This window comes from Ornithodoros turicata, chromosome 1, assembly GCF_037126465.1.
Source record: "Ornithodoros turicata isolate Travis chromosome 1, ASM3712646v1, whole genome shotgun sequence".
NCBI classification, from domain to species: domain Eukaryota; kingdom Metazoa; phylum Arthropoda; class Arachnida; order Ixodida; family Argasidae; genus Ornithodoros; species Ornithodoros turicata.
Window position 1 is genome coordinate 58362907 of NC_088201.1, and position 10667 is coordinate 58373573.

General features: G+C 48.0%; 1 protein-coding gene across 1 annotated transcript; it reads right to left on the minus strand.

The window, feature by feature from the left end:
* Positions 1–263: 263 nt before the first annotated feature.
* LOC135395133 (testis-specific gene A8 protein-like) lies at positions 264–2478 on the minus strand. The gene is made up of 3 exons (XM_064626405.1): positions 2467–2478; positions 1360–1539; positions 264–959 (listed from the first exon to the last, which is right to left on the minus strand). The coding sequence occupies exons 1-3, from the start codon at positions 2476–2478 to the stop codon at positions 264–266; spliced, it is 888 nt and encodes a 295-aa protein (XP_064482475.1).
* Between the last annotated feature and the right edge of the window lie 8189 nt (positions 2479–10667).

Below are 10667 nucleotides of genomic sequence, written 5' to 3' on the forward strand. Positions count from 1 at the left end.
AAAAGTGGCGGAGATACCGCGACTTACGGGACATTATTAAGTTGGCGATCATTCTTTTTCTTTACCCCAGAAAATGAGTGCGCACAGTATATTGGTAAAAACAGACTTCATTTTCAACATTTGTACATTTTCACATGCGCTGCCGCACAGTTCAGACACTGTCACTGTCAGAGGCTTTGGTGTAACCCGATGTAGGTGGTGCCGTAGCTTCAGATGCTGAAGGAACGTTCTAGCAGCGCTTTTAGTGGCTAGTTGAGGGTGGCTCAACTGGCAGTTGACATATCACTGCCAGCCACCGCCACCTCCGGCTTGCCAACCGCCGCCGCCGCCTCCGGCTTGCCATCCGCCACCGCCGCCGCCGGCCTGCCAGCCGCCGCCTCCGCCTCCGGCTTGCCATCCGCCGCCGCCGCCGCCACCGCCTCCAGACGTGGTGGTGGTAGTCTTGACAAGGAACACGTGCTTTCCGCCGCCGCCGCCGCCACCACCGCCGTGGCCACCGCCATGACCGCCTCCGAAGCCACCTCCGAAGCCGCCTCCATGGCCGCCACCAAAACCGCCGCCGTGTCCTCCGCCACCACCTCCAGATTTTGAGGTTGTGCGGATAATGTACACATGCTTTCCACCACCTCCTCCGCCACCGTGGCCACCGCCTCCTCCTCCGGCTTGCCAACCGCCGCCTCCGCCGCCGCCGCCGCCAAGCATCCATCCTCCTCCACCACCGCCGCCAAGCATCCAGCCGCCAGCACCACCTCCGGCCTGCCAGCCACCTCCGCCGCCTCCGGCTTGCCATCCACCGCCACCTCCTCCGGCCTGCCAGCCACCACCGCCGCCTCCAGCTTGCCAGCCTCCTCCTCCTCCGCCGACTTGCCAGCCGCCGCCGCCGCCGCCGCCGCCTCCTCCTCCGCCGCCGCCGCTAACTTTGCGGATGATGTAGACGTGCTTGCCGCCACCACCACCGCCTGGACAGATGCGGCACACATGTTAAGTGGGTACAAACAGATCTCTTCTCATCATTTTTCAATGATGGCGACTAGACAGCAATGGTGCTAAAGTTATGTAGTGGGTGATAGAAAATACAAAACATATAATAGGATTACTCTGTCTGCAATTAACTCATTGTAAGAACTCAGCATTCTTCTGTGCATGAACTCCCCTTTCTCATAGTCGCTGTTTGCAACGCTAGCACAAGTGGTAGTTATGAGAGTATACATGGAGTGACTACAGGACTTCCACCACCAGTTCTCTTTTGTTGCAGCGCAGATAGGCCTTCATAAGGTCACTACTTCAGATTTGCATAAAACTGGCTGACTCAGCAACACATTGCATGTTTCCATGCGTTCCAGCTAGCTTTCAGCATACCTCCACCGGCTTGCCAGCCACCACCGCCGCCACCAGCTTGCCAGCCTCCGCCGCCGCCGCCGCCTTGCCAGCCTCCACCTCCTCCGCCGGCTTGCCAGCCTCCACCTCCTCCGCCGGCCTGCCAGCCCCCACCTCCTCCGCCAGCTTGCCAACCGCCGCCTCCGCCGCCGCCGAGGTTACCTGCGATGGCAACCCCGAGCAGGGATGCCACTACAATCTGCAACAGAGCGTCATCCATTATCACTGAGCGTTTGTAGCATACCGTATTCGGCAAACTTTTCAGGATCACTGATCTATCACGTTCACAGGAAACTACGCTGTGATGTCCGAGCGCAAAGATGTTCTTTATAGCGTTTGATATCTAATGCCTTTGCCAATGTCAGCTAATATATAACGTCTAATGCCAGCGTCATTATTACCAATGGTGCCAACCTAATACTTACTAGAAACACGTATGACTGTGGTATTGGCAGTGGACGAACCGAAAAATGTTGAAAACGAAAAAGGCGGTATGTTCCACCTTGTTCATATCCTCATTTTAGAACTGTCTTAAACTTAGCCACATGAAAACTGTATTAGTGTCTATAGGTTTTACTGTTCTAGCGTCTTCGGTCACGCCTGTCACCAGCTCACTACGATCTGACCCTGAAACTGCGCGACCTTTTGCACATCAACGTTCCTAGTTCTGGCCCTGGAAAGTTCGCTTTCACGCTTCATCTTGCGTCAGAAGCTGTTCACATCCTAGGCTTTGGCCTAGAATATCTAGGAAGTGTGCTCTTCCTAGATATTCTGTGACCGATTCCGAGATCTGCTTCAGATCTACTGATACTAGATACCTCACCAAACGCAAAAAAAAAAAGAAGAAAAAGAAACAACTCAGGGTCATTTCTACAGTCTCATTAGTGGCACAACACTGGATGCAAATACGGACAAATAGATACGGCTACTAAAAACGAATGACTCTAATAATGAAATTTGGCTGAATCCCGGACAAGGAAAGCACAGACGATCACAAACAGATTCTTGATCTGACTATAGTTCGAGAAGCCAATGGTGAAGCGGGTCTAACTTCACGATCGACTTCTCCACATCACATGGCTCACTCACCAAGGGCCTCATCGTCGCTTCACACTCCGTGTATCACAGATGTACGGTAGCCAAAGACTCAACCTGTAGAGACAGTTGATGAGAAGTGGCTTGCTGTAACGTGGTGAGCTCGGGTATATATACTGCTGACAGGACCTCCATGAATTGTATCATCGTACCTTCCCACTTTCACCCTTTCCATACTCCTTTCCATACCCCCTGCAAGCTTGGCAGGCGTCTGAGTTCGTCCACAATGAGAGGAAGAAGAACTGAGCCAGCGAGAGTGACAAGGGTCAGCGAAGAAAGTGACCCTTTCGCCGTCTCCTCCAAACGTTCTACTTCTGCTCCGAGAATAAACCTATCGGACGTCAGCTTCTTTGTGTGCTCTTCGTCATATTTTCCTGGTGAGGAGGCCCACACGGCTTCCGGTGCGTTTGGCTCATTAAGAAAAGCTGTGCAATTATGCGGAGGAAGAGCGCGTCACTGGTGGACTGTACCCTCAGCCTGACCCACGTAGGGCTACACGCAGCTGGGAAGCGCATATGGGCTACGGAAGTCTGACCTCTCCGCTATTATGCAGCTGCTTAATGTTGTTTCAGTTTCGGTTTCGTTGCGTCCGAATCGCTAGGGCTCGCGGTGGGGAGGGAGTCAGCTTTGCGTAATCGACTGGTTCGTAGGGTTCGGTCGCTTTCTTGTCAGCCGTCTGCGTTTCGTCGCGGTTATTTTTGGCTCAATATTGACTAGTACTGCTTGGGTAGATGGTTTTTGGTGGGGTGGATCATGTAACCGGAACTGGCGTGAAAGTGGCGTTATTAATGTGCGCATTGAAATGTGGGTGTTCATGGAGAAAGGTCGGCTGTTGAGGTCGGCGGTCAGAGTTAGGTCGTGAGGGCTTGCTTCGTGATAGGAAGCGAATTGATGTGGTCCAATGAATGATTGCTTATTTCATGGTTATACGTAGACCGGATGGGCGGATTTGGAAAGTTTTTTTTTCTTCGGTTGCGAGCCAAACGGTTGCCAATATTAAACTGTGGACCAGCGAAAAAATCCTCTATGAAATACTATGAGTTGTGAGCATGTCAAATGAAATTATAACGGCGAAACTGTTTGTTCGGTTTGGATGAAAAAGGACTATCTGAAGCACCCAGCCCCGACGGGGTCAGGACCATGTAGTCCGTTACGCCAATACATCCCACATTATGGCGGCTTCAGTGCTACTATATGTTTTCAAGCCAAACTCATCTAAACACATTTTCTCCGTTATAGTCTTATTCAGCATTGGATTGTAACCATCGCTGTACACACTACAAGATAATACATGTTGATGTGTCTCCACGCGGTATGGGTCAGCAGATTTTGCTCATCGCGATAAGTTGTGTTGATAGTTAGTTGATAGTATCAATAAATAGTTAAATAAATCTCCTCAAACAACAAAAACGGCATAAATGCAGGCTAGCTGCTGGACAGGCTCGTTTCCATATTTTTATATATAATAGTAAAGAGGCTCCATCATGAGAGAGAAGGACGACAAAGACTGAGTACAGAGTGACATCATGAAAGAGACGCCTCAAAGCTATCTGTATGTCGTCCGCGTCCGTTTCTTTCTTTTTTTTTTCTTGTTACCCAAATTTGGGGGGGGGGGGGGGGTTGTAAGTAGCTAAATGCAGGTTCATAATGTATCCTCTGGATGCATGCACTCGAACACTGCATTAACTTCTTCTCTGTACATATTATATCTGCAACAGCTTCTAAATGTCAACTTGTACGTGCTAAACAAATTACAGTGAAGTGTAACATATACAGGGTGTCCACCGTAACTCTACAGGAAGAAAAATACAAGAAGAAATTTTTAAAAATAGAAAAATCACTTTTTCCCACCTTTAACCAATGGCGATGTAGTCTACGCCTAAAGCCCCACCTTAAGATGGCTCAGGCAAGCTTTTGTGACGATGCATTAATTAACTTTCGTTAATTAACTTTCTAATTATCAACGATACAAGATTGACCCAATCAGAACGTCGGATCGCTTGGGGTCACTGGTAACGTTACCGTTTTCAGAACAAAAATTGAGGCAGTTATCGCGCGAGGAAAGGGCCTGGAAATAAGGTGCTCTGGTGGTCATTTTTTCGACGCTCAAGTAGAAGCGCTCCCGTTTTCATTTCCTGTGTATGCGGGGGCGGGAAATAGCTGTCGAACTAATCTGTCCCCATGCAATCTGTCCCGCGTGCGACAGTGTTTTCCCTCCCCCGCATACAGAGGAGAGGAAAACGGGAGCGCTTCAACTTGAGCGTCGAAAAACGACCCCCAGATCGCCTTGTTTCCAGGCCCTTTCCTGGCGCTATAACTCTCTAGATTTTGTTCTGAAAACGGCAATGTTACCAGTGACTCCAGGGGATTCTATGTTCTCATTACGCCAATCTTCTGTCGTTGTTAATTAAAAACTTAATTAATGCATCGAAACAGAAGCTTGCCTGTGCCCTCTTAAGGTAGGCATTTAGGCGTAGAGTTCATCGCGATTGGTTAAAACTGGGACAATGGATTTTTCTATTTTTAAAAATTGCTTCTATAGATACGGTGGACACCCTGTATACTTGATTGCATTAGTGCCTGAGGAATGGGCGGCTATGTCAAAAGCACCAGCTAAACAACAACAAAACTCGTGGTGGTGGTGACGACTTTTATTTTGGTCTAACTTGTGCGGGTCGGTCACGCCGTAGAAAACCGCAGCGTCCGGCTGGTCAGTCTGCTGGTTTGATGTCGCTGGCTGCCACACCTGTCTTAGTCTTTGGGCTCTTCTTGGGTGTTGTTTCCTTTTTGAGGGACGTCCATCAGCACTACGATTCACTAAAAACAGATTGTACTGCTTGGAGTATTACACTGAACTTGACTGTACAACACGCTCTGCGCGAACCACCTTCACCGAATGCTACAGTCATCGGTTCCGATTTGAGGAGAAAGCGTGGCGAACGCCTCTTTGTGGTAACTAACATAGCTGCGTAAGTGTCACAAACAGGCGTGCACCACTTATTTTCACCAAATCAGGAAACAGGACGATATGATTCCGTAGGGCGATTGTTTTCGGGAGTGCTATGTGGTCAAGTGCTACTTTGAATGGCAACAGAAGAGCGGCCCTCAGCTGCAACCCAAGATTGCCAACGGCGGGAGACAGCAACATACAAATGAATGCTAATGATGTAGTAGAAGCACAACGTCCTGGGATTAGGGAAATTATGCAAAATCATCACATAGATCTTCCCATGAAAGGACTTCCACGTGGGGGGGGGGGGGGATATGTTTAATAGAGTGTAAGAGAAAAGGGACGAAAAGAAAAAGGAAATGTCAGCCAGGCTATTGCCAGCTTACTATTCGGAAAAAGAAACCGAAAAATAAACAAAAAGAAAGAAAGGAAAGGAAACAATGAAAGAACAACAGGCACACCGTGCAGTGCAGTACAGGCACGAAAGAAAGTCCCAAGAATGTCCAGTCAGAGGGCAGACGCAAGGCCCGAGTCTTTCAAGAAGCGGAGCAGGGCTGTGGTGACGGCCCACTGAGTAGGCCGGCAAATGTGTGTAGGCTTCGAACAGGACCCGCACTGACTAAGTAAGCTGCAATCACATAAGATTGACCCCTTGGACGACGCATATTCAAGATACTATCAGCAAACCGAAGCTATTGAACACTCCTGCAGAAGCGGTACGCTGCATGATGTCCTAAATCTCAGAGACTCGCATCCTCGGGTTCCTTCAAGGGTCCTGGCCTTGTGCAAAGACAGTGTGCTTCAAGTTACTGACCCCTACTCATTGCATGAAGGGCTCCCTGGGAATCCAGAGGTCGACCCATCTGCTGATCAACTTTCAACTTTCGCCCTTCTCACCTCATCTCTAGGTGACGGTGCCACCGCGAGTGAGGCCGACGACGGCAAGCCGCCATCATCATCACCACCACCACCACCACCACCAGCACCACCACCACCAAGAGCAATAACAACAACTGCTTTTGGAGAGTACCGCTGCAATAATTCGTCGTGCCAGCAAAACAAAGAAGCACGAAAAGGTCATTGTGCAATGTTCTCTAATGTTTACATGTTGCACGATGCGTTATGTTGATCGACGGGGGAGGGGTGTACGAAGAATTATAAAGGAAAAAGGAAAGGTCAGCCAGAGAGAGGTCGGCTTGCTATTCCAAAAAGAAAAAAAAGAAGGGATTCCGCTACCAGGCACCCATCAAGGCTTGGCGCTGCGTTTCGATCTGATAAAAACAGGTGAACGACTGTTCGGGTGTGGCAGTTGATTTGTAACTGAAGGTGAGAGAAGAAGTATCATATGCCTCTGTGACTGAGTTGGTAGCGTGTTTGCCTACTGATCCCAAGGTTGCGGGTTCAAACCCGGACGAGGACACCAGTAGCTTGGTGGCAGAGTATAAGGTGCTCCAGACGGCTGTCTACCGTGAGGGACGTTAAATAGGGTGCCGTTGGCTGAACTTTCGGCACGCGTTAAGGAACCCTCAAGTAGGCAAAGTTAATCCACGCACCTATCACAGTGGCGTCACAGTTGTCTCGCGTCATAAAGCTACGAATTATTAGTATTATTAATAAAAAATAACATCATGCAATCACGAATTGTTCAACCATCAGGAATTTGTTGTGTGGCCTGCGTAGAGGCTTCAGTGTTTGCCAAGTAACGCTCAGGTGAGCAAAATTAATTCGAGCCATTTCTTTCATGAAGCAATAGCTGCTTAAATTGGGGCTTCTCGTAAGTTGACTACTCGTCAAACCAAACAGATCATAGCGTCGTATGTGCATACTCACTTCGTGCTCCCGTGTTTTTGTGCCCAGAGAGATGCGTTCTCTTTCGGGAATAGAGCAGCAGCTTGAGAGCAGTGCATGCACCTGTAACGTGTGTTCGATTATTCAAAAACGAAATCATTCGTGCATGTAAAAAGGAAACGTCATCCGTGGCAAAAAGCCAACGGGATCTCCAGCAACCGGTGCGCCTTGTTAAGCATGACAAGTGCCGTGCGACCAATCATACGGCCATTGCGCACGTTTCTTTCACTTGCGAAGTGGACAGCACAGGATATGAGGTTCATGTTGTTCGGGTCAGTAGATAGTATAATGGCCCATCAAAACGAATCCGCCGACACAGGAAGCGATCACCGAAGGCGAGAGCAATCTCATTTTCGATGATCACTAGAACGATGCGAACTAGTGCACTGCGAATTATCAGCAACAGTATAGCGATACATAATCGCTTCCCACTTATAAATATCCATTTGCGTGGAAGCCGTCCGAAGAGTTTGGAGGATATGTGATGGGGCACAAGTGGAGCGTGTCGCGTGCTAAATCTGAGCCACCCCGTACAACTGTGGGAACTACGGTTCGCTTAACGTTCATCAGTTAAGGCGTTCTGTCCAATTACGAACTTGCGTGCTGCAGTGCATTCGCTGCACTGAAGGAATCCTGATCACTAACGATGCCAGGAAACGTTTTGTAGAAGAGCTGGATAAGTGCTCCAGACGATGTCAAGAAGTCTTCCTCGCTATTCTGTTGAAGAGCCCCAAGTGGGACGAAAAGGCCGTTCGTAGCTACCGTGTCATGCTTCACAAGCTTGCAGATACAAGACACCTCGTTGAGCTTTACCTTCTGCTCTTCCTGTAGTTGTACTTGCCGGGTTTACGTTCAGTCCTCGTACCCAAGGTAATGCTAACACAGTGGAACACTTATAACCCTCTCAGGGACACTGTTCGCGCCTACCTCCGAAGCTCGCCACTCCATGAGTTACGCTGAAGGCCTGAAGTAGGCCGCTGCTGCCGTTCGCACCTCTGAATGCTTGACCGGAACACTTGTATAACACACATTTACGAAAACGTGTATTAACAGATGAGATCCTGTACGGCCATGAAGTGAGATAAACAGTAGAACAAATTCTGGGTGGATAAGAGTAGTATGGAAAGTGAAGAAAATATATCTGATATAAATAAACTATGCTTGAGAATGGAAGACGTAGGAAGCATCCAAAATTTAGAGACTTATTACGAGCTTTCAGGCAGAGACTGCCCTTCTTCAGGTACATTGCGCAATGTACTTGAAGAAGGGCAATCTCTGCTTGTAAGCTCGTAATAAATCTCTAAATTTTGAATGATTCCTACGGCTTCCATTCTCAAGCATACCTTTGTGACTTCGACATTCTTCACTGTTTTGTTCGTCTATAAATAAAGTAGTTAAACAAGTTGGCAAGAGTATTGACGCCACGGCGGTGTCTCCGCCTCGATCATTAATGTATAATTCTAGGCCTACAAAATGTCACACGGTTAACGTCTCCGCCGGGACTTCGCCTTCCTCAACGTTTATTTATTTATTAATGAGTGTCCAACAACAACAAAAGCCTGGAGGTGGTGCACTCTACACAACGAAAGTGGTTATCTCCGCCTTAGAGAAGGTCAACTGAATATGCACGATATTGCAACATGTACAGCTTTTCTGAAGTCACTTGTTTTCAAAGAAATGTCGACGTGTTGTGTCCTCTGAACACGTACGTTAAGAGGAACACTGGTTTCGAATTCCTAGTGTATAGTCCCGAGGAAGCATTTTCCCCGGTTTCTTTAACCTCTCTTGCTACCTTTCATGCCTGTTACCATGTATAGCATATCATATCATTCATATGCCAGAAAGCTTGATCTACCGGCATCTGTGTATTCCCCTTCGTAAATTTTTCTGCTTGGACAAAATATGTCAATAATTTCTCCTCTCTAACTACCTCAAATAAATGACTGATGTCCTGCTTTTTTCGGAAAACTGCTTCCATGTGTACCATTTGTTATCCTCTATATCTTTCTACGCATTATTGAAGTGTCCCAGTTGCCAATGTACCCGTAAAGGTTGCAGATGCAGCGTGTCTTGGGTGAATTTAGTAGGTTCATAGCCGCTCGCTTTCACGAACATTCTGACATTGCCAATTGATTTACTCAAAGAATGAAATTGCAATAGATTAAAAATCCTTTCCACAGATGACCTTGTTTGCACTTGCTGCCAGAGTGCACATTGGAAAATAAGCGTGACTCACGGGGTTGATCCTAACTGCCTACTAAAGTAGCGGTTGACCTTGGCAGCCTAATATATGTCACACTTATTATTTTGCTCGTGTCAATGCCCTGCTAGCTTGCCCCCTTCTCACCTTCGAATTCTTAAAGGGCCCTTTATAATTTCCCCGTTGCTTTCCCTGACAGTCTAAGTCTTGAGCGAAGGAGCTTTTGTGTGATGGCTGGCAAACCGGTCCCCGCAGTCAAAGTTCAAGACACGAGGAATTTTTGCGGCGACAAGTATTGCGGCAAAATAGAAACACCGCAACGTCGCACGTTACCTGCTATTTTTGAGATGACGTTGGAATAGATTTGTGTTTGCTCTCCTGCATGTGTCAAGCTTGTTTGCCTACTTAAAATACTTGCGTCGTCCGTCTCTTCGACGTCTTCAGCCCGAGCATAGGTTGCCTCCTTCGGATCCAACGCATTATTTATAGATGCACCACTCTGTGCAGAAAGGCGCTCCCAATGGCTTCCACACCCGACACTTGTCGAGAGCTGTATACTGCTGTATACTGGCTTTTAGCTTTAGCCTCTGCAATACGCCTGCGCTAATAGCGTTCGAAAGGAAGTCCACTACATAATTGAAACTTTGCGCGCAAAACAAACGCAGTCGCGTCCGTGATGTGGAAGTGATCTGGTACGATGCTGACACAATACTTTTTTTTTTTCTTGCTGGTTACGCCCTAATCCATGAGTAAGGTTTTTTTTATTCCGTGCTAGCACTGCGAAGCAACTGTTGCTGTGAGCGGCGTACAGACGTGTATAGATACAAAGAGGACAGTAGGAAGGAGTGGGGGACAGGGATCTTAGTGTGCACCCTGGGCCATCTTCAGGGGGAACTGCGTCGACATTCATCTAGAAAGTCTGCCGGAAAACCTAGGAAAACCTCAGACGGCACAGTCTGTGCCGGGATTCGAACCCGCGGGGCTTATTGAACTCTGCATAGAGGAAATTAAAGAGTGTTCATTCTAGCTTTATTGTTCCACCCACAAACGCGCTTTGGAGTAGCTAGTCCTGACTGGGTCGGGACTAGCATCTCCATATTTTTCTTTCATTTCCAATTCTTATTCCAGTTCCAGTTTTCATTCATTCATTTTGATCTCCTTTTTTGACTTCCACGTCAATATATTGAGGTGGTGCCC